This window comes from Oryzias latipes, chromosome 16 (genome assembly GCF_002234675.1).
Source record: "Oryzias latipes chromosome 16, ASM223467v1".
Taxonomy (NCBI): Eukaryota; Metazoa; Chordata; class Actinopteri; order Beloniformes; family Adrianichthyidae; genus Oryzias; species Oryzias latipes.
Genome location: NC_019874.2, coordinates 20,654,896 through 20,679,133, shown reverse-complemented (window position 1 = coordinate 20,679,133; position 24,238 = coordinate 20,654,896). Strand labels below are relative to the sequence as shown.

The following is a 24,238-nucleotide window of genomic DNA, read 5'->3' as shown; positions in this document are numbered from 1 at the left end:
GACTTATATTAGAAATAAATTGAAATAAATACATTGTTAACCCTCCTGTTATGTTCATTTGTGAGGAACAGAGATGATGTTCCTGGGTCAATCTGATGTATGAGGTATGTTAAGTGTTAAGAGTATGTTAAGTGACTCAGAGAATCAGCAAACCTTTTTTTTTTTACAGTAACATCTTGAAGGCTAAAAACATAATATTCTATTTTCCAATGATTTCATAGATTCAGAAATGCAATAAAAATGACAACTGTTTCTACAAATACAGGATGAAAACAGAGTATTAGTTGGCCAATGATGCTTCATGAAAGGAATAAATAAATAAGTATGAGAAAGAATTACTGTGAAAGTATGAGATAAACAGTCTGCTATGATTGTGTCATATGAGGTTGTGCAAGTTATTATATCTTGGTCTCAGATTTTGTCAAATAAATTTCCGTCGAAATGCGACTTATAGTCCAGTGCGACTTATCTGTGTTTTTTTCTACTTTATAATGCATTTTTGGGCTTATACTCCGGAGCGACTTATAGTCCGGAAAATACGGTAGATCCAACTTTGTTCTGAAATTTTCCAGCAGTAGTGTCTTGCAGGGATGCAGTGGATCACCCAGCAGCATGCAGAGGGAAACAAAGCTTGTATTTGAAACTAAACTAGTAATGCAAGAAGTGATGGTCTTATGGCACCAACAAGCACAAGTATGTTTTTACAGTGCAGTTTTCGTCCCTTGCATCAGGGATCTGTTTTTTCAACTAATCTTATATGTCAATATCTCACCTTTCAGGATAGTGATAATGCTATTGTTATAATGCATTGCAAAGACTCACTCTATTGAAAATCGTGTTTTAAACATGGTCTTCTGGCATATTTTTCATATGAAACTATGAACAAGAAAGCAACACAGGTTTTTTTTTTTTAAGCTAAAAATCACATAATAATTAAAATACCACTGGGAACAGTTTTAAAATAATTAAAAAGTTGATTAGAATGGGACTTTAATGGGAAGCAACAGCAATATTTGTGCTTGAAGTGTTTTACACCATTTGTTATTAATTAATACACATTATTACTGTAACGTGGTAATAATAGCATGTTATTCCTATTCATACAGAGTGAAACATGTCTGTACAGACTCATTCATCCAGGTTGATTCCATTGAAGTGGTAGATGAAAAAGCAGTCAACTGGTTTATGTTATTATGGAACAGTATTTCACCTAGTAAGTAACCAGATTTGAGTAATCAGGTTATATGTAAAGGTAGTGTTACTTTTAAAATAACATAAAATTAGTGGATAACATACAGAGTATGGTTTGATTTGTTTGAATAGGTGTTGTAATCTGATAACAGCTCAAATAAAAGATAAAAAAACTGTTTTGTTTTGCTTTTTGTTTGTCTCAGTTTTTTTAAAGTTATATTTTAAATCCCTTTGTTCCTTAGAGAAATACACCTACAGATTGGAAGGGATTGATAAAAGGCTTAAAAAAAGTTGGACATCGCTGTTTTTTTTTGTTGTGCTTTGATGACGATCACCATGTTTTATCTGGATCCTGTGAGCAAAAGTTATGTTTATGGTTTGAGAAATCTGACTTCAGGATGTGAGATACAGGAAAACATGAGTTATTATTCTACTAACTCTTGAGACACACTGGTGATTGAAAATCACTGGCTTTAGGAATGGACGCATGCCGTTGTCAAGGTGAGCGCTGAAGAGGGGATGTGGCAAATGAGAGGGTTGCGGGTCTGAGTGTTGGCAGGATTCATCAACTGCTAAAGGACAGAATTTCATTCATTTGCTGTAAATTTAGGTGTGGATTTTAAAATGTGTTGACTGCTACTTATATTTGACCTCTAATTAAATGGCTCAACATGAGGTAATTTGTAGTATATTAAATAAAAGAAAATGGGTCATTCTTTTAAATAATCATTTTTTTAATTGTATTTTTTACAGCATTTCTCTAACTTCCTCCTTCAGCTTTTTGCAATCTGTCTCTCTAGTTTCACCTGGTTGGCTCATATTCACCTCCTCTTCATGAGCAGCATTCCCCAACATTTTGACTGACACTTTCACGAAGTGCGATAGCAGTTTTGACGAGCCGGTGAGGAGGGGAGGGTGTCTATCTTACTCTCCTATTACACACAACTGGCTGCCAGACAGCAAAAAGACACTGGATAGCCTGTTGATAGTGGAAGGAGAATGAGGCTCACTGATCAGTGAATGTGAGGAGAATGTCAGGCCGCTGAGAGAGGTGTTTACTGCACTCGCTGAAATGAGGGCAGAGAGGAGGAGGAGGCTCAAAGGTTCAAAAGGAAACTGTGTGTGATTGTGTAGGAAACAAAAAACCACAAAGGCACCTAGAAGTGAGCTGCCCACAAAAACAGGTAAGAAAAATTGTAGAGGAAAATGTCCATGTCCTCTTACCTGGTTTAAAGTGCCATTCATGCTCCTCAGCTGAGACCAGTACAGCCAGAGCTGTGACCACAGTGACAGGAAACAACCGAGTGGATGTTGAGCCCATGACAGCAGCAACACACCTGGTGGTTACCTGTCTGGAGACACGCTAATGGCCACAGGCATACCTGTCAGAGAAGAGAAGAAAAAAACACTTACAGCTCCATCCAGCTGCTTAAATAGCACCAACTCGCAGAAAATCACAAGTCGATGCACTTTCCCGTCCACAAACACGTGCAGCCTTAGCCTCGGGCTTCTGAACTCACAGAACTGCCATTAATAACCCAAGTCTCTCAATCATATTCTCCTATTCCAAATCACGGTGCATGTGTCACGATCAGTTGTTTCTCCACAGTTTGAATGCCAGGTTGCTAAACCCCTCAGGAACAAGCACAACACCAAATAACAAAGACCACTTTCACAGACTAATTTGTTTTTTTCCTCTGCACTGCACTGCAGTGATACAATAATACCTTACTGCTTTCTGAAAGGGTTGTTAGCATCTGGGAATCAAGAAAGAAATAATTAGCCCCTGAATTTATTCCCAGGGAATTTTATTCTTTCTGTATTTGAAATGACAATCACTTCTGCAAATAATTTGAAGCCTCTTTTTTCCCTCATCGGCAAGGAGATATTTGGAGCAATTGTTTAAAAGACGCCTGATGGTGAAAACCAAAGAGAATAGCAAGCAATGACTGACAGAACAGGACAGATGTTGACAAGTTTAGAGGTACGCAGAATGCACCATCCTTTTTTTTGTAACTTTTTGCTCCTTTCTCCCCAAGCTCACACACCAAAACAAATGATTGTCTCCCATGGAATGCGGTGCTCTTGAATAGCCTGAAACGCCTCGTTTGTATGCTTTAAGTTTCTTTTCTTTATTGGTAACACAAAAAACAAAGTCATGATCACAAACCGTAAACAGAACTTTAAAAGGAGACTCATTGTCTGCATTCAAAAATGTGAGAAAAAGGGTTCTTATGGAGTGTATTTCATGAATTCTGCTAGAGCTAGCTCAGTCTATGGAATAAAATTGATTCTTTGTCCAGTGGTGTGGTATCATTTTCAATGCATGTTCTGCCCTCTCCTATTACAAATTCAAGTGCACATTTTTATTGGCACATAAAAAGGTTAATGGAAGCAGTACTAATGAGCAGGAGCTCACGTGGCGCCATTTTAACCAATTAGAGGAGGCTCTCACTCAGACAGGCAGTAGCTAAATGAAAGACTTTTAGGCAAATTCCTAATTATCCCTAAGCAATCATTTTAAACCTTTAATACTCAATACTAGTTGACTACATAATAACATTTTGACCTCCAACTAAACTTTTCTAATCCAAGCACAAAGAGTAATTATGCAAATACTCAGACCTAATTAATGACTGTATATGTTGTGCATGTTTACTTAGTTGATCTTTTAGGGCTTAAATCAAGCTAAAAGAGACAGGCAGTGCAAGTCTTTTGCTTAAGGTTAATGACTGTAAACAGTTAAGGTTCTGGATGTGGTCACATGACTTTCCGATTTCTACAAGGTTGACCTGACCAGACAACCTGAAATACAGCTAGTGAGGCAGAGCTCAAATATAAAATACTGACGTGTGTAAAAACATGTCATATGGAGAGAGGTTAGCTAACAGCTATTAAGAATCTGTCACCAGATTTTGGAAACCTGACACAAAGGCAAATGGCACTAGGCCTGCCCAGGTTGGCTGAAGAGAAAAGAGCCAAAAGGGGCCACTCCCATTAGCGGACATGAGCCGCATCAACCGAACATGCCAAATTTCATCCTCCTCTCCCCCATCCCAACAAGCAACCCTCCCACCACCCATGATGGGACTGACAATACCAAAACCCACAATTACCAGACCCTGCAGAGCCAACAGGCAGCGCCCAGAGCACATGTGACTCCAAGGGGGCAGCCACAACTTACTGCAGGGTCAGAGGTAGTGAGAGGTACGCACTGGGAACAGAAAGGTAACCAGTCAGGGGCAAACATAATGTAATTCGCAATTAACTTATTCAAGATTTATCCTTTTCAAATTTGGAGGTCGCAGTGCTGCTAAATGATTCATTTTCTATACACTTTATAAACCGACCACACCATGGAGATTCATAACATTTGGGGGTTGAACTTGCAGAACTGAAGATGCGGTAGTCATTTTGTTTTAAAAAGACTTTCTGTCTCTGCCTTTTCAGATTTCATGATGAAATCCTGGTAATATTTTTTAGTACCACAGAAAATGTTGCTCTTTCTAAATTACATGTAGAGTCAGACATGAAATTGACTTCAATTAAGTTAGTAGACACTGGGAATACTAAATGCAGTGCTGTGTAGAGGGGGGTTAAAGAATAAATAATGAAGAATACCAAAGAAGGTTCTCACTGTAAATGGCCTACTTGTGTCATCAACCATGGAACTTCCAATTCCGTTGAAGAAAAAAAGTTAATATATAATAGTGTTTTGTTACTTAAAAAGAACAAGCTTTGTTTCAGTTTTAGGTCTGAAACATTATTGACTCGGGATAATGGCTTCATCCCTTGTGCCTACAAATTTCAACTTGTGGTTGTTCAGCTTTTCTAATTGTAAAAGAAATGAAAGACAGAAACCTTAAGAGAAGGGGAAGTGGGAGGAATAGTTGGAAGAGACGGAGAGGCTGGGCCAAAGTCCCTAAAGACCCCTTGTGTTTGGGCTTCATCTGTGACTGCAGTGGGACAGGCTGACAGCTGATACACAGCTGTAGTGACAGAGGGTTGGAGGGGGGTAGTCTCTAAGCAAGGCAGAGAAGAGAGGGAATGCATGGAAACAGAGTGAATGGTGGCTCGGGCACACTGGGGTGGAGACAGCAAACCAAGAGCAGCGATGACATGGCTACATGTGTGAGTATTTCAGAGGTGGGAGGTGGTATAAAGAGCGTGACTTATGGCTTTAGGGTGTATGTGTGTGTGTGCGTGCATGGGTGTATAGTGCACACATTTGGGCATAGACGAGATCTCAGGGATAGCTAGCCAGTGCAGCTGTCCTGAGTGGGAGACACAACACAATTGATACATGGTGCATGTGTTCCAAGTGGAGGAGGAAACAGAGAAAGAGAAGCTGATATCTGTTTTCTCTGCAAAAACAAATTAGAATGTGCAGGCACATGTGCCAGATGACAAAATAGTGAATACGGAGCTTACTGGCCTGAGCTCAGAGTGCAAAATTGGAGCCGAGAATCTAATGAGTGTAGCCTCAAATCGAATCACCATGACAACCAGAGAGGTATCAACAAACACTTCCCTCAACAGCATCTCATCGGGTTTTTGACACAAGGGAGGAGAACAAAGGGTGCAGAATTTAAACCAACACATCACAGGGGTGCGAGACATTGCAAACAAGAGCAGAAAAACTAACCATATGTTTCGGATCGCAGGAACAAAAGGGGCCACAGCCATCTGAGAACATTGTTGTTTGAAAAGTCAAGTGGTGTTGAACAGCTGTGCTTCATGCCTAGTGAGAAGCAGAAGGGTCCACTGTGCTCCAGAGGAGGCCACATAGTAAGTGTGCAGCCCTCCACACTAGAATTTTGTCTCGGCTAATCCAAGACGACGACCAATTAATACTTATGGGCAGCTGCCGTTTCGGTCCCACACACACCACAGCAATCAGGAGGGGCCTGTTGAGCCAAGCACACAAAAACATGCTGGGGGACTTTTGTAGTTAGCACCCATTGCATCATTTAAGATAGCTTGCCAGTCACTATAATTAGATTGCTTCAGTGAAAAGCTGGCAAGCCAGCCTTGGCTCTGCTTAGCGTCTTTTTAGGAGAGCCTCTCTTGCTGAACCTACATGTAAGCATACGCTTTCCTTTCCCATTGTATAATGAAGGCAGTTTAAACGTCAGTGGTGGCCTCAAGGATTTCCAGAAGGTTTTGCATGTTTTAGCCCATGTGCTGTGGTGTGTGTGTGTGCGCGTTACGTCAGTGGTGACCGTTTTCTAGCACATATCATAACTCATTGGCTATGATTTTCTGCAGGCCAATTGACCATTAGTTTCCGTTTGTGTCAGAGCAGCACAAAAATCAAGTTGCATGAGCTTGAAATCTGAGAAGTAATCAATCACAATCAGTGGTTCAGCCACTTTTTCAGTCCGTTGCGTCATCACCCAAAAGAGCATCTAAAGCAACACCAGAGGAGCTCCATTTATGATTTCCCTCCCAATGCTCTTTTATTTTTAATCATCTCCTAAGGTTTTGGGACCAGAATTCACTAAACCATACTTTATGCTGCTAGTTAAAAATTATGTTTACTATTTTGGGTTCCTTGGATATATTTTAGAGTAATTTTTGCTTTATCACACCAAGAGTTGACAGAGGCTATCAGTGTAGTTAGTGTATGAAGGAAAGTCAACAGATGTCAAAAGACATAAATTGTAATACATTTTTCAGGTAATAGTGAGCAGAGTGATTTACAAAACACTGGGAATTCTCCTCCACAATCCACTGTATTAAAGCATTGGTGCAATCTATCTAATAGGTGTGGGGAAATTTAGTTCAAGACCAAAGTAGTGAATCGTCAGCAAAAACAATCTAATAAATCAACTAAAATTGCTCAGTTAGTTTCTAGAAAGGTTCATTGATAATGTAATAATCTACGTGACTTGCAGCAAATTAAAGCCTTGTTTCTTCTCTCCATTAGTGTGCTTCTTCTTTCCTACACAGCAGGCAACGTGTGAAGTCTCCAGTCAGACAAAGTAACCCTCTGCCAGTTAGACATGACAAATGGCCACTGGAGACACACAGAGTAGTGAGCTCTTTGTTTTTGGATTTCCGTCAGTGTTTGAGGAAGCTGCATGTGTGCACTATGAAGCTTTGAATCCTGGAGAGAAGGAGATCTGAATCAAGACTTTGAAGCAAGGGACTGTGGCGACCACAAAAACAAGGTCATCTGATGGCTTTGTTGGAAATGGGCTTTCTTATCTCAGACTGAGACCATGAGTAAAGAGCGGTAGAGTCATCATTTCCTTCCATTTTATTAAAGGGACCCTTCAAATCGACACATGACTTGTTTACTTTTGCCACTTTGTTAGTGGGGGATTTTTTATTCATTCAGCCTGTAACAATTATCTTTAGTTTGGCAAAGTTATTTATTACCTTGCATAATAATTTCTTCTGCATGCATGCAAGTGCAATGAATCCCTCTTGTAATGAGAGGAATTTTCCTTCTTTGTTTAATTACTTCAACTCTGCCACACTGGAGAGTACCGGTATTCAAGCATAAATGGTCTGCTTAAGGTCAAGCTAAAGCACCTCAATGGAATTAGAATTCAAACTTTTAGCCATAGCATTTAAGAACATTTTTAACCATTCACAGCTGGACCTGTTGGTGCATTTTAAACATCTTATTTTTTCTGGACAGCTGAATTCATAGTTACATCTTTTATGTCCAATTTGGCAAGCTGTTTATGTTCTAAAGCTGCAGAGCTGCTCCTGACTATCACACTCTCACCACCATGTTTGACTGGTAATATGATGTATAATGATGATGTATATGCATGTAAAAAGAGATCATTTCTGTTTTTTTTGTCAAATGTGAGGAGAGTCTTTGTGTTCCATTTGGTCAGCAGGTTCTTTCTCGCTAAGGTCAAAAAATGGGAGTCTTTGTTGGGTCACTTTTTATAGTTGAGTCAGAAACATTAACCCAAACCAGGACAAAGGAGGCCTGCAGTTCTTCATTTGTTGTTGTGGATTCTTTTGTGACCGTATAAATGATTAGCTACTTTACTCCTGAGGGTAATCCTGATCCTGGGAAGGTTCACCACAGATTCAATTCTTATCCATTTAAGGATAACAGTTCATGGTGAATTGCCAAATTCTTAGCCTTAGAAGTCACTCAGGAACCCTTTTCAGATCCAGGTCAATGACTTTGTTTTGCGTCTGTTATTGAATTTTCTTTGGATGGAGTCATGATCTGTTGACTTCAGAGGTGTTTTGGTAAGCTTCACTGTGTCAGACAGCTTCTACTAAAGTGTTTTCTTGATTGGAGAGGCCTGGCAGTAGTCAGCCTGGTGATGTGAGAGGATCCTAAACAGACCATGCATCCTCCTAAACCACCATATGTGAATGAATTAAAAACAAGTCTGCAAAGACGGAGCCAAACGTCTTCCACAGACTTCTTGCATTAGATCACAAATGTTTGTCTACCAGCCCTCTTTTTTCCCCGGGGTTCCCCCCTCCTGGGCAGGGGCGGCGGGCCCCTGCCTTGCTCCTCCCTGGACCAACCGTGGGCCGGGCGGATGGCTGCCTGGAGTGCGGAGCGGGTCTCCCTTGGGGGGTCCTGGTTCGTACCTGGGGTTGGGGCGGGGGGATGCCTGGAACTCCTGTTTGGTGGTGGGGTGCTTGTCTGGGGCTGTGGGCGTCGTTCTCCGGTGGGGCCCTGCGTTGGGCTCTCCCGGCGCGGCGGGGGGGCTGCTCTCCTGGTTGGGCTGGGGCGGCGCTCTCTTTCCCTCCGTGCCTCCCTGCTCTCTGGCTCTTCGGGCCTTGCGGCGGTCCTGCTGGCCCTGGCCTGGGTGGCGGGCTTGGTCGCCCGGGCGGCGGTTGTTCCCTGCCGGTTCCCGTGTGGCGTTGGGGGGATTCCGGCTGCCGCTGCTGCTGCGGTGGGGGTCTTGGGGTGGGGATGGCTGGGCACTCTCCCTCCTTCTTTTCACGTTCCACCATCCATTTTAGAAGAACATAAACACTCACCTGAGCACAGGTGTTAGCTCACCTTTGCACTAACAGTTTGCATGATTGAATGACTGAAATATTTCACACTAGTTGGTTTTAAGGCATAAGTATGCGTGTGAACACTATCTGTTTTGTGTACATGTCGACAGGTGGACATTTTTGCAGCTAGCAGGTGTGTTTATAACATTTGAGTGTGTGTGTGGACAGGCCCCGCCCTTTTTGTACTACATTTGAACCTTACCATAATGATTAACAACCAGTAAACTTGTTTCTTTATGCTGCTTCATGGTCTTATCCCACTTCCCCTCCTATTATCACCCTCCTACCCCCCCCCCTCTCTCTAACGTCCCTCTCTCTTCTTCCCCTCTTTCCTTTTCCGTCCGGTCCAACACCAAAGATTTTCAAACATGATTGAAATTAATAAAGTTTGGCCTCAATTACAAAAGGGGTTTATTCAGACATACCTTTGGTTTGTCTGAAGATTAATAACCCTCTTGTTAAAGTAAAATATGTCCAACACAAGAGGCCCTCAGCTCTCATCTGTCTGCCCAGCTGTTGGACAGGACAAGTTAAAAAAAAAAAAAAACCGTATGTCTACCAAAGGCGGTCGACCAATCTAAATAGAACAAAGCATGTTTGAAAGATTTTTCCTTTCATAAAAATGATATTATGATTTGTTTGATTTAAATCTTTTGAAGGGATTAAAATATTTAACAAAGGTCAAAAAATGATTTGTGGACTTAAGAAATATTGGTCATTTTTTGCAAAGAATGGTAGTGGATAATCAGATATTGTACCATAAAACATGATGTTGGTCATTAAACTGTGAATCAGTTTGCTAGATTAGTTTTTGGTCAATTAAAATAAAATAAAAAACACTATTCATGAGAGTGGCACCATATATTATGTTTCTGTTGACCAATTTAATTCAATATGATTCTTAAAAAACAAAGTAATTAAGAAAAGCAGGTTTTTATAAAAAGAAACAGGAATTTGGTGACAAAGGAAAATTAGGACAACGGTGACGAATGGAGGAAATGGATAAAGAAAGCCCATATCCAGGAATGGTTTTGTTGCACTTAACATCACATACCTTCCCAAACAAGACAGCTCAGCAGACCCCCCCCCCCCCCTTCATCTCCATTCCAACCACTTTTTTTCTTCCAGTAGAAACACAGCAGGCCAGCATCATAAAACAGGGCAGCGAAGCAACAAAGCTGGTGAGAAACTGGAGACCCACCATAGAGAGTTCAGCATTGAGATGTAAGAGCCAAAGCTCCAGGGGGACGCAGAGTCAGGTGAAAAATGAACACAACAAAGTTAGGCTCATTAGCTTGCTTCTACACACAGCTGAATCCAGTCATACACCCAAGTGATGGAAATAGTCAAACTAGATACAAAAAAACAACAACTTCAAAAGACGAACATGTGACATTTAAAACCACGTCATTTTTCATTCAACAAAAAAATGCAGTTCCTGCCATAAATCAATAGTTTGTAAGTCTAACTTAGCAGCACGGCTTTTCTGCGTGATGTTCTCAGTGTCGTGCATGTTACCTCTGTTCTGATATTTGCAGGAAACTGTGTATAAAAAGGCTTTGCTGGGGTCCACACATTGACTAAAATGTATAAATGTAACTAAATGTCATGACAAAATAAATGTAACTAACTACTCCTTAATAAAAAAAAACTCATTTATTTACTGTAACTTTTTAAAGTGACAATTACAGTTGAATAAAAAACATATGTTACTTTAGCATAAAGACTATAAGTTTCTCCCTTTTTCTTTTTTTTAATTTTTGGATGCTGGTGTGCCGCGGGATTTTTGTCAAGTTTAAATTGTGCCGTGGCTCAAAAAAATTATTTTATTTGTTTATGTTACAGATGTTGCCATGTTGAAACCAGAAATCATCAATAAGCAGTGATTGGTCCAAGTCAATCTGGGGTCTCGCTTCTACAACAACCATTCTTGCCAATCAGGAGTGAGCTTGTTATTAGCAGGCACAGGAGAATCTGTCAATCAAATGCTTCAAACAACCGACGAGGGGGCCAGCAGGCACCACGTACTTTCATCAAGGCATCCGATTGGTCAGTTTATGAATTAAGCAACTTGCAATAGAAAAAAATATCTGGATTAGCAAGAACATGTTAAAAAAGGCAACAGAGCAAGAATTGTTGAATGTAATGACTGAGGAATAACTGTTTATTTCTCATAGACAGTCAAAGGGTCCACATCATAAAATCTGAACATTGCCAAATTTTTCAAAAAGTAGGAGTTAGGGAGTGATCAAGGTTATTGTCTTGTTTTAAACTCCATTTGAGTGAAGGTTAGTTCACTCAAGGCTTATTTTGCAAAAGTGGAAGCTTTGCTGAGCATTAGTGAGGAACCAAAAACAACTAACTCTGGGCCATCTTAAAAACAGGTTTTCAATTGTCTTGCAAGTGAATGCAGACAGACTTCTAGAGCAGAAATGAAGCAAGGAGCGTAAGTGACATTAGCACTTTTTGTTGAGAAGGAAAAAGCAGCTAACTTCAGAAAAGCAAAAATTGAAAAAAAGTTTCACTGGTGATGAGGTCAGCAAAATAATCAGTATGCGGTTGCCATAAGGCTAGCAAGCTATTTTTCTCCTCTCTGTTTTTTTTTTTTTGTCCCAAAACAAGCCGCTGTTGTTGCCGTGTGTCAAGGCAATTCTTTGTCTCCTCGGTCGCTCTCTTTAATGCAGTGTGTTAAAGCAAAGCAAAGGAAGGTGCTCATTTATTCAGCATCAGAGTCTGTGGAAGTGTCCTAGCTTTAAATCGCCCCAAGATGTTCAGCTGTGGCTGCAGAAAAAAAAGCAGCTTTCCCCTTGCTGTGCTTGATGGTTGTCACCATGTGTTTATCCTGATATGATGCATTTGTTGGATTACAATATTACATTAAGGTTAGTAGGACCTAGACATGTTGAAAAACAATCTTGGAAACATACAAATTAGAAAGTGAGAAGTCTAATGGGACAATGTATAGACAATCATGACTTCATGATGTTGTTTTGGTACCTTGATGCTTTTTTCTCTCATTCCTTTCTGTCTATGTGAAAAATCTTATTTGTTCAACATGTAAAACCGTGTTTCTAAAATATTGTAGTGGGAATTATTACCTTTTTTTTCTACCAACTACTTTTCGAGCAATTTCTCACTTTCAGTTTATCATGTTTATCCTGATATTTAACTGTTTTTTTGTGTTAAAAACAAAAGGAACAATATAATCTTTCAAAAAAAAAATCGAAATACTATTTTTTAACAAATGATTCCCGCTTAGTCCAATTTCAAATGAAGTATTGTGAAATATGATATTTAGATGCTAACTCTAAAAAACTGGGATTTGTAATTTAGGTTTTGACCTCGAGGTGAAGAGTCAGCTTTCCTGGATTGATGGAGACGACCTTCTAACCTCTGACTGATTGGTGTGCAGCAGCAATTGCTTCGTTCAGATCAGACCTTTTATATGTGGCATTGTGCTAACAAATATGTCTCCTCTCCAGGAGATCACACTGGATGTTTGTGTATTTTGTGTAAAAAATTGAAAAGAACACATTGTATTGTGTGGTTTCGAGGCTCCAACACTAGTTTTAAAACATTTTAAAAAGCTCAAATGTTTAGATGTAAAACCATAGACATAGTAGGGCTTAGTTTTTATTTCACATGACTTTATTTTAGGAAACTTTTTTCTTCCAATATTTGTGCCACATGATTTGATACTGAGACCCAATTCCACATGGCCCTTTGTGCAGCTCAATTTATCCTAATGGCTAGATTTATGATAACAAATCACAATGTTTTGCTCTGGAAAATACATGTTTGGAAACCAAACCAAGACATCTGTAAGTGCTGGGGACCAACCACTGAACCGCATCACTAAACATTTTGATGCGAGGACTCTGATGGTGATCTATGAGTAGACTTGTGGTTTAAATCCACACTTAGGAAAAACAGTTTAACCCATAACTATTTTAAAGGATATAAAAAGGGAACAATGTGCAAAATAATCTCCAAAGATACATGAGCATTTTACAGCACGAAACAATGCATTAGGGGTAAATGGAATCCATTGTTTTTCTCACACAGATCAGGTTTTTGTGTCTTGCACAAACATGAAGCCCGTCAAGTCCAGGAACCACACCCTAATCTTCCAAAGCTGATGATTCCTCTGGCTCAAGGGTCTTGGAAAATGTGTCAGAAGTATGCAAATATTGATTGATTGACGGATGTGGCTGTACTAGCAAAGTTGTACACAACAAACTGTACTGCAGACATGCAACACATTCTCTACAAACGCTAAAAAAGCAGAATGACAAAGTTCCACATTGTGGGAATTTCAGAAAGCACAGAGAGCTTACCACAGCCAATTGAAAACGCTAAGGCAAAGTGAGTGGTGAGTGATCGTTACTGAAGGAAGAATACTGAAAAATAGTCTGACAGTCCTGCATTGAATGAGATTTCCCAACTCCCTATCCTCTTCACTCCAGCCTTTTTATCAAACTGTTAGCAGCAGTTGAATAAAATGATTTGAACATCTCAAAGGCTGAATGGGGGCGAGGTGGTGACTAATGTGCCTCATAGTAAGAAGGACCTTGTGGATGTGGTGTTTGCACATTCTGACGAAGCTGCATGGGTTTTGTCCAAAACACTCCAGCTCTTCACAAAACCTGCTTCTTAGTTCGATCTTTTAGTTTAAAGTACCCTAAGTAGAGTTTTATTTTATTTGATTGATCAAATCAATCTTAATTTTTAAAAATGTGATTTTGATCTAACAAATCAATAAATAATTGCCTGTATAAGCCTTTATTATTGGTTTTGTTTTCTAACAAGAAAATAGCTTTTCTGTTAGTTATAATGTAAGAAGTCATTATGTTGGAAATGAACATTTGCTCAGTTTAAATTGATACTTTTTTGAAAATTGTTTCATAACGAAAAAATTTCGTTTTTGAATAGAAGTTGAATATTTAGTGAAATCATGGTGAATCATTGAAATCAAATCGTGAACTTGTGAGTTATATCAAATCAGTGGAGTCTTTTTGCAGTGACACTCAGCCTCAATCCTAAAGCTACAGACACATCTGGAATCGGACACGCGTTCTTGAGCCCACTGTGTTCACAATGGGCGAGCAGGGAAAGGGATTTCTTCTTTTTCTACTATTTACTAGCGCATGTACAGTTGAAAGAGGCTTGGTGCGAAATGTTGAACAGTGCAAATCTCGTGAATCCTGATCTGGGTTTTTTCTTTCACAGCTCTATTCCGATATAAGATTTGGGCTCTGGCTCCTCCCTACTGCAGCCCTGATTGGTCAAAGTTCGACCTGATTTAATTTTAAACGTGCGATCACTGGATAGGCATTTTGTTATGTGGACCGAAAAACAGTTGTAGTGACTTGAGCATGGAGGCCCAAAGTGGCCGCTTGAATGAGCGTCGCTGAGGAGTGTGTTAACATAGCTTTACAACTGTCTGTCAAAGTAGGTGGCCCTGCAGTGGACTGGCGTCCTATCCAGGGTGTCTTTGTCTTGAGATAGCAGGGATAGGCTCCAGCAATCTCTGCCCTCTACTCAGTACAAATTAGGCATAAATAATGAAGGATACATGTTTTTAAGGGTAAAAAAGGGATATAAAGTTGTCTGCTTTATGATGAGCTTCATAACTGTGGGAAACAAACTAAAAATCAAAGCAAACCGTTAACGCTGAATAATGAACATGAAGAAACACAAAAAAAGTCTTTTAATCCCGTAGGCCGTTCATTAGCTGGATCATGAAAAACACGCTAAAATGACTTTTCTGTGCATGCAAATGAAAAACCCCATTTCTTCAGGCAAAACCAGTTGAGACTGACATCAACTGCAGCCCAGTTTTGCTTCACACAGCAAAAGCTGTCTCACATGTCAGCACATGTACTTAGACTGCCCTCACCTCTTTCATCTCCTGCTAATGCATAAGGAACAAGACAAGTTCAGTTTCTAGTGAAAGTAGATGTTAGAGGCCCACTTCACCTCTACTTAAGGAGAATGTATTCGTTCCCTCAAAAAAAAAAGAAATGAAAAAGTCAGCCTTTCCTGCTCAGAGTTTGACCTAAGGTTGGGTGTCAAAAGGGAAAATTCTGCAGAAGTGCTGCAGCGTTCACATGAGGATGCCGGAGCTGTGGGCACTTCAGTCTCCAGCCTTCTTAGGCTTGAAGTCTGATGGCGAGCTGCAGCCCAACTTCTGCATTTAATTTGCAGTCTTTCCACCACCTGTCAGGGAACAAGTGAGAGGCAGAGAGGAGGGATGGGGTGAAAGGAGAGGCATGTGACGCCGCAGTGCTACTCTTACAATGAGCGCAGAGAAAACATTCAAAGACAGAAGAGAGTCAGGAGGGGAAATAGAAATAAAAAAGCAACTCTTTAGCCGGCGGAGGATGAAACTTGTTCATCTAACAAGCAGCTATTGAAAGAGAAGAAGGGGGAACAAGGAGACATGGAGAAAGACAAGCAGAGAGGGATGAAGAGCATGCAGAAGAGACCAAGTTAAACAGGAATGAGATCAGAGCATGTGGAGCTGGAGTGACAAAATCCATCCAGTCCCGTCCAACAGATGCCTTTCTCCCATTTCAAACAAATTACATCTCAGGAGAAATTAAAGCTTCCTGGACATGTTGAGCTTTTTAAAGTTACAGCAAATAAGAGCTCCAAATTGTGGTGAGCTGGTTAATATAAAACCTGAGTGTTGCATAAAGTCCAACCGCACAACACCTCTCTGTTAAGAGCCTCCTCCTGTTCGCTCTCAGAAGAAGAAAACCTGCTAGAAAGAGCTGAATTACACATCACACAACAGTTCCTTAATGGTAATACAGCCTTTCTAATCCTGTGGAGAGGGATGGACACATCCAGCCCACTCAGTGTTGCTGTGGGTCCAGCTCAACTTCATCTGTCAGACAGAAAAGGACCCGTTCAAAAGATAGCGTAGCCTTTGATGTTTAACACAGCTACCGTCTGGGTTTTCCGCTGGTTTAAGAAGTGCTTACTTCCCAAGAGCCGTTAGTGGTCATTAGTAATGTGCGCCAAGACGAGGAGCCCAGTACGCGCTGGTTGGGTGGAAACAATACCAGTTTGCTGGCACATATCTGTGCTTCTGAGGTTTAGAAGGCGTCGGTCAAATGTGTGAATGGAGAATGACTATACATTACTTTTATAACAGCTGAAATTTTTTTTTAAATTGTATTAAAGGAGACCTTTTTTTTCTCAACAGTTTAGCAAATTCCTGCAATAGATAAAAACCATGTTTAGTTTCTGATCATAAATTTGAAGAAATGAAAATTCCTACTATATTGCAGAAGTGAAAGAGCTCACTTGTATAGAAATACATGTGATCATTTTCAAACATGCTAATGCATTATGGGTAACAATACATTTAATATTGGGAGACTTTTCTTTGCTTACATGCTAAATAGAACAGATGATTTGTTTACACTGGCTGAAAAAAAGACAAAAACAAGCAGATGTTTGTAAATTTGTGTGAAATTTAAACCCAATGTCCAAAAAACTCACTTCTCTGTGACAGCTATACACAGACTTCAATGCAGCTTAAATTAACAGAAAGAAAAACTAATTTTTCTATTAAATGTAAAAATTCATGAGTAAGTTAACATTTAAGTCAGTAATATATTGCTTTTTGTATCTAAAGTAAAGCCAAATTTGAGACAACCCATTTTTCAACTGCAAATGTCAAAACCGCTCAAACCGTCGCAGACATCAACGGTTAAAAGTGAGAAAAACAAGTATGGAGAAGAGGATGAGCAGAAGGCCGAAAAGGAAAGAGATGAAGCAGTGAAGACCAATGAATGAAACATCTAGCGCTGCTTCAAAAGGAATTGGGAGATCGGAGATGAAGGGGTCTATGCTCCACGTTAGATGCTGCAAAGGAGACAGATTACCAGGATGATCTGATAGGGGAACAAAAGTACACTGGATTGAATGGAGGAGGAGGGGTCGCTGCACGAGGATGAAGCTACGATCGGAAAAAAGGAATGACTGTGGATATGGGGGATTTCAAACAGACTGGGAAAACTCACCGACAGAGACCCCTAAAAAGCCCAAGTCAAGCTTTGAAGTGTCACCACCCATTACACAATTAATGTGTTTATCTGAACTTGCCATGCATGTGACTTCACGCTGGGTAAATGAAATGTCTAGACTCCGGGGGAAATTGGTTTTAGAAAAGCAGAGTGGTCGGCCCAGCCTTCAAACGATTTCATTTCTTATTAAAGTGGGATCTTTGGAGGGGGAAAACAAGTAACCATGTCGTCTCAGAACAAATTCTTCAACCTGCATTTCAACTCAAGTCTGTCGGGAGCCAATTATAAGCAAACGTCTATTTGAGAATGGATACAGCACTGCAATTCTGCACTCAAAAACACAATCATTATACTCTTTCATGTGGGTGAGGACCCACAGTGTTCTGTTCAGTATAATGATTGTGCACCTTTGCAAATTTGCAGTGCAGTCTGCGTGCAGGTCCTCCTTTGGGCTTGCCTGCTCCTCCTGACCTGCTGCTGGAGGTCTGTTTACAGAGGTCGACAATCAGAAAGTCATAAAAGACGAATTCCACCAAGACAATGAACCAAACAGAGGGAACAGACCCAGGTCAATGATTGACTAGAGCACAGTTCACAGCCGCTTATATTTCTTCTTGATTTTAAAGTCTAGAATGTTTTCAAATTAACACAACGTTTGCCCAAAGACACGTTACCCCCTGTGTATCCATGCATTCTCATAACTGCCCAACTAGGTGGAATACAGCGTCTCCCTTTGCTGGGCTGCACAGCTGATAAAAAGCAGTTTCACTGGACCTATAGCTCCCGTGGGACGCTGTGGGAGAATTCGCAGATGTCCATTAGCTAGCAGGTCCAGCAGACGTGCTGTGAGGGACTGCATCAGCGCTGAAGCAGGTAGGGAGGCAAAACAGTCCTTTATTGCATCCGTCTATAAACATATAAACGGGCACTCACACTCGCACCACCTCCTTTTAACCGCTCAACAATATTGCAGCTCCTCTGGATTCTCATATCTGGTTTTAATGGGAAGGACGGCTCCACCTTAGGACAAACATTTATGAAGAAGGTGAGAAAAATAGCACAACCACACCCATAATTTCTCCTCTTTCATGCTGGGATGTGCATAGACCAAACTTAACCTTCAAATTAGTGCAATACAGTTCATAGTGTCTGTGATTAGTAATTGACTTCTTGATTCTTTTGTTATCAGACACAGGTTGTGCTTTAAAATACCTAAAGTAAAAACATATTCCTGCCCTGTTTTCACACCGTTTTATTATTTTTTACTGACCTAAACTAATAAAATACCCATTTCATGTCCTCTACCTCTCAGTATCACATGTTTCGATGGACGTCTTCCATTTTCGTCAGTTGTCCGACGAGTGATGATGAGTACAAGAAAATGTGTTTCTGGAATGCATAACTATGGGAAGCGTACGGATGGACAACCATTAGATGATGACTCTCCATCAAAACATGTCCGGTCTGTAAAACACAACCCGTGTCTGACAAACAAAAGAACCAAGAAGTCGGTTAAGCTTCAAATTTTGGCACAACTTTCCCTCTAAACACAATTGTCCTATGACTTGAGCAACAAAGTAGGACATTTCTTTATCCTAACCTCATGTTAGTGTTGTCTGCACCTTTGATCCTCCCTCACCTTCTTCTGACTTCAGGCTGCTTAGCTCCAGATTTAAAGCCAGAGGTGAGTGAAACTGGACCCTTAAAGTCTTCTTACGGGAGGTCACCTGAGGGTCTTGTGAGGTCACCCCCCCCCCCAAACATTCTCAGAAAAAAAACAGCAAACCTGCAGGTTTTCAGCACTATCAGAGGGGCAGCTGCTGTTCAAACTGATGGATGTGACGTCTGATTAAAGAGGGTTTAAATAGACGCGCGAAAACGGTGATATTCCCGCATTTAGATGGTTTAAATCGAGATGCCCACTACTAGTCTCGGGATATGTCTTGGTGATCGTGCAGGACTTCATCTGTGGCTGGTGTCCAGAGTCTGCCTCACGCCGAGACTAACGGACGCCACGACAGAGTCAGTGAGAGGCAGACGACTGCTTCAAATACCCCGACGGCAACGATTTTATAGTTCCTAATTTGGGATTAAACCAGGGAGATGAGAGAGTGACTACACTTACCTAGAAACCTGGGATAAAAAAGTGCTTTGACAGCGGTCCAACTTTGGGATGAGACCAACACCAAATCCACAAAAAAATGCCTCCAAATAATAATCCAGACTAACGAAAAGCGGCACTCCAGTCACCGACTTTAGTCGAAACTGCGACGTACTCGATGAATGTAACGACCTAAACTCGACTTTCACTGAACTTTAACTGAAAACTCGTTAACAGAGAAAATGAGACCGATCCAGTCCTCTCCGCCCCGGCTCCTCGGTGAGTGTGAGCCCCGGCCACATCGCCTGCTCTCCCGGCTCCGCAGCCGGGGCAGCAGGCGCCGCCAGGTGCTCATTTGCATATCTGAGCTGCTTGTGTCCAATCAGAAAAGAGAGCAAGGTGCCTGTTGAATAGTACTGCGCGCAAGTTCGTCCAATCAGAGTGCTTTGGGGGAGGGACTTGTGAACTTGACAACATGAAAATTGTCCGTGGAGAAAATTGAACTGAGATTTAAGGCGAGTTAGTACTTTTCGAGTAAAAACATGTTCCTGCCCTGTTTTCACACTGTTTTGTTGTTGTTTTTTTTGTTTTTTTTTACCAACGTCAACTAATAAAATAACCATTTAATGTGCTACAACTCTCAGTATCTGATAGCAGCCCTTCATTGTAGACTCACAGCTTTGAGCCTTGGTTTTTAACATTTTTAAAAAACTTCATTACAGTGTTATGGTGCAGTAACTGTATACCATTACCGCTTCTAGGCTATAATGACCTAGATGGAAGGGTTTGCAGTGGAGTACAGCATCGGAGCTGGAGCTTGGACAGTTGTTGACATGCATCCCTGAGGCAAAGCAGGGCAGAGATTGAATTTCAAGTTTAGAAAAAAAGAGAAAGTTACCAGTAAAATTCACCTTTATGCTGCATCATTAAAGTATATTCAGGTCTCAACAGTCAGAAAATGAGAAGTTAAGCAAACATGGTACTTGCAGGTACTTGCCAGTTAGACACCCAAGCTGGAGCTCAGTTGTCAGCAAGCTGCAATAAAGGTTGCTTGTAAAGCTGTGAGCTCCACCTTGGATAAACTGGGAAGTGGGACTGCTGATATAATCTGTGCTAAGAAAAAGCTTATTTTGGATTTGAGAATTGCAGGTTCTCATAGTCTCTGAAAACTAGACAGTTTCTTGCAAAAGTCAATTTTTTAAAATCTAATTTGACTTAGAACACTAAAGCATTTATTTGTGAGCTGTTTAGTGCTGTATTTTATAATTTCTTAGATATTTCATCACATTTGTTTTGTTGTTGTTGTTGTGTGATTTGAAGTAACTTTTTAGTTATAGTCAAACTAGCATTTTAGTAAAGGCTGGATGTAAGCATGGGCAAGGGGGGGTATTCCCCCCAAAATGCCATGAGTACCCCTCAAACATCATAAATTAACTAAAGAAAAAAACATTAAAGAACCAAAAACTAACAAAAAACAGACAAAAAATACAAAGAAATAAAAGACAAACAAACAAATGTAATGATGGATGGACGGACAGATGGACAAATAGACACAAAAAGCGGGGAAAAAGATAAATGTGGCCTAAGTGGGGCACAAACCAGTGTCCTCCTTGTGCCTGTCCCGAGTCCGGTAAATGCAAAGGGAAGTGTCCAGAAGGAGATTCAACATAAAACTTATTATATATATATATATGAACTGACAACATGACTGCATTGTTTTCTAAGCACTTTAGGGGTTCGGAGGGACATGACAGCCCAAACTTTCAGCACACCCAGACTTGCCCCACCCCAGATATTCTACCTGCACCCCATAGTGGGACTGGCTAAATTTTGGCCTAATTTCAGTAAAGACACATGTACTTCATAGGATGTTAAAAAAAGCACACTTTTTAAAAATGTAAACAACTTAAGCCAAAAAAGCATACTTTTTTTTGGCCTAAATTGTTTACATTTTAATCTGCTTGTCTTTGGCTTTTCATGGACTTCTGCTTTATCACCCAATCCTCACATTTCACCCTACATTCTTGCTAAACTCTCCACCACTCTTTTTAACTTTCTCTGTCTTTAAACAGACTTGAGTTGGACTTTCATCCACCCAGGCGTCCCTCTCCCTGCTTCTCATTACTGTTCTCTGGTGAATTTATAATTTATCGACCCAGCAAAAAAAAGTATTTCTTTTTTTTTTCTCACTTGGTGCATGTTCTTTTTAGATTAGTGTTGATATGTGAATGCTTTTTTATTATGTCAATATTTTTGCGTATAGTTTAAGCAAATAAATTGGAGGTGTGGAGCAGAAGTCATTGTATATATTCCAAATCTTTTATGTCTGGTGTTACCAGAAAAAGCGATTTAAAGAAATAATCACGATGACGGCAATTCTTGTTAGTCCTCTGCCCATTGCTCTCCTCCATCCCTTTCAACTGTTGTGTACATGGTCCAATTGGCTCTGCTTTGTTCGTTGCCAGGGCAACGGCAAACCCTCTGGGAGAAAGTTTGACCTTTCTATGCTTTATTTCATTTTTCAACATGAGATCTTTTGCTTTTTTATACTTTTTTTTTGCATACAATCAGATTTTCCCTGTTTCATTGTTCTGTTTTCAACTCAGCATTTTTTTTCAAAGAAACACTCTCAGCTCCTCTGTTGACTTTTGGTTTGTTACTAAATCCCCTTTCCCTGCTCCCTCCTTTCTCTCTGCTTGCTTTGAGTGAAAACCAGCGGAGCATAAAAAGCAGGTCTGATCCTGTGAGGAATTCACACAGCGAGAGAGTTGAACAGGAGGGGAATGAAAGAAAAAAGTCATCCTGCACTCATGAGACTGCGATGATGAGAAACTACTTGGTGCTGAGAAAAAAAGGGAGGGAGAAAAAACTTCTATAAAATATCAGTGGTCTGTGAAAAGGAAGAGGAGGCTATTTTGTCTGATTGTAAAAGACGGTTAAAAATCCTTTTTTTAAAAAGTTTCCCCTTTCAAAAATGTTCCAACATTTAAACTGAAAAACTATCATTTCTATCAAAAGCTTCTGTTTAAGAGGGCAGACAGGTGATCTATTGCCTGTCATCCTGGAAATACAGCTTTGATCACTTCAAAAATCCTTCTGAATTTGAGATGGAAGCAGTCACTTGGAAGGCATTTCATGGGACAGCACAGCCTCCCTCAGGCAGCTCTGTCCACGTCCTGACAGCTGTGCAGGGCTACAAGAGTCAGACAACGCAGATCAGCTGCAGAATGTGGAGCTTGCAGTATGCTGGGAACCAGCGTAAAACCACATTCCACTTCTATCTGAAGAAATGGACTGTTACCCGTGTGTGTGTGCGTGCACAGTGGTCTGTCAGAAATGTCACACTGTCCTCATCAATGGAAAAACATTAAAAGCTCTCCAAATTTTCAGGGAGGTCATTGAAACATTTTTGGGTGCCAAAGTTCATTTCCCCCACATATGTGTGACTACAGGTCTGTGTTTGGTTTGAACACACATGCACGCATGTGTGAGAGTGGTCACATGAATGCACAGCTCCTCACATCCCCGTGGGTTTCCCCCCCTTAATGTCTGTTTACTGTGACTATCAGTGTCACGAGCCTGGGGCAGGTTGTAGTTGATTGGCCTCCAGAGAGGATCTGGGGGTTTAAAGGTGTCAGGGGGTCGCAGGGTCATCGTCTGCTCCGGGGGATTTCTGTGTGGGAAGGTGGAGGGGTGGCGTGTACGTGAGGGTGGGTGGGGTGGTGTAACTGAGGTCACTGCACATTCAGGAGAATTCTTTTATGTGTGTTTTTTTCCTGTTAAATGTTTTTTCTTATACAGTCTAATAGGACAAAAACATCTTAATTTAATAAATTGGTGATTTAAATGTGATTTAACAAAAGGACTAATAAATATGAAAGGAATATTATCCATCATGAGGACATTGAGCTCCAGTCTTTAATTACAAAATATAATACTTGTCAAAAATTATTTGAAAGATTTAGGATGTGCTCCATTACTTTTCCTCTAAAAGACCTACTCCGATGAAAATCCTGTTTTAGTGTTTTTTTAAAAACGTTTTTGAAGCATTTTTCTGATGATAGAGGACGTATTGATAGAAAATTAGGCTTAAATTTGCATTTCTGAGTATATATTCATTCAAACTGTTGTAAATCAGGAGCAGACGAAAAAATGTTGTTTAAATTAAAAAAGCTCAGACATAGAAACTATGGGCCATGAGCTCCCTGCTCCGCTGCATTCTGATGCATCCACTTGAAGATGACTAGATCCATGTATGTCTTCGCAAAACTATAGAACTCCAACATTGTTTGCCAGTTTCACAGTTTGTTAAAACTTTAGAAGTGAGGGATCCAGTTGCTGTTATTCTGAAAGTCATACCTGGAACTCAAACTTCCTCTTGTAGACACTGGGACTTCCTGCTCTGTTATAATTTCACAATTTTCCAATGGTCTATTTTAATTTATTTAGGATTCTACTGAACCACCATAAGCCTCACAAACATTTATAACTATTAGACATAGGTGGGGATCTGGACTTTTTACTCAACGTGGAGTCATATTAATGCCTCATGCACAAATATTTGAGACTTGACTTAAGGTTTAGGTTTATCTTTTGTGGCTCAAGGACATTGCTGTTAATTACAGGTCTTAAGGTAGCATAAAATTACAGGTAAAAAGTTGGGACTTCAGTTTGATTTGTCACCAATGACTTGAAACTTGACTTGAACATAAGTACGAAGTCTTCAGACTCATTTTGGACTTGCAAAAACGGACTTGTTATCAGCCCAAACCCATAATGAAAGTTTTTCCAGATGTGGCAGATGACAACTGCTGTCTGAGGAAGTGATAGTTTTTATATTAAACGTGATGCTGTTCTTGCAGAAAAGGACTAACATCGTTTTGCAGAAATAAATGTTTTTCTTGATTTTAGA

At 40.4% G+C, this 24,238-nt stretch overlaps 1 protein-coding gene across 3 annotated transcripts in view; it reads right to left on the bottom strand.

Annotated features, from left to right (window-relative positions):
* The window catches only part of LOC101172605 (epithelial discoidin domain-containing receptor 1), a 47,411-nt gene extending 27,745 nt beyond the window's left edge, over nucleotides 1-19,666 (bottom strand). For all 3 annotated transcript variants that reach the window (XM_023964435.1, XM_023964437.1, XM_023964436.1), the window contains exons 1-2: nucleotides 19,351-19,666; nucleotides 2,416-2,573 (exon numbers count right to left, since the gene is read on the bottom strand). In XM_023964435.1, the coding sequence (XP_023820203.1) occupies nucleotides 2,416-2,512 (97 nt within the window). In that variant the 5' untranslated portion in view covers nucleotides 2,513-2,573; nucleotides 19,351-19,666. The remainder of the gene's footprint in view (nucleotides 1-2,415; nucleotides 2,574-19,350) is intronic.
* Between the last annotated feature and the right edge of the window lie 4,572 nt (nucleotides 19,667-24,238).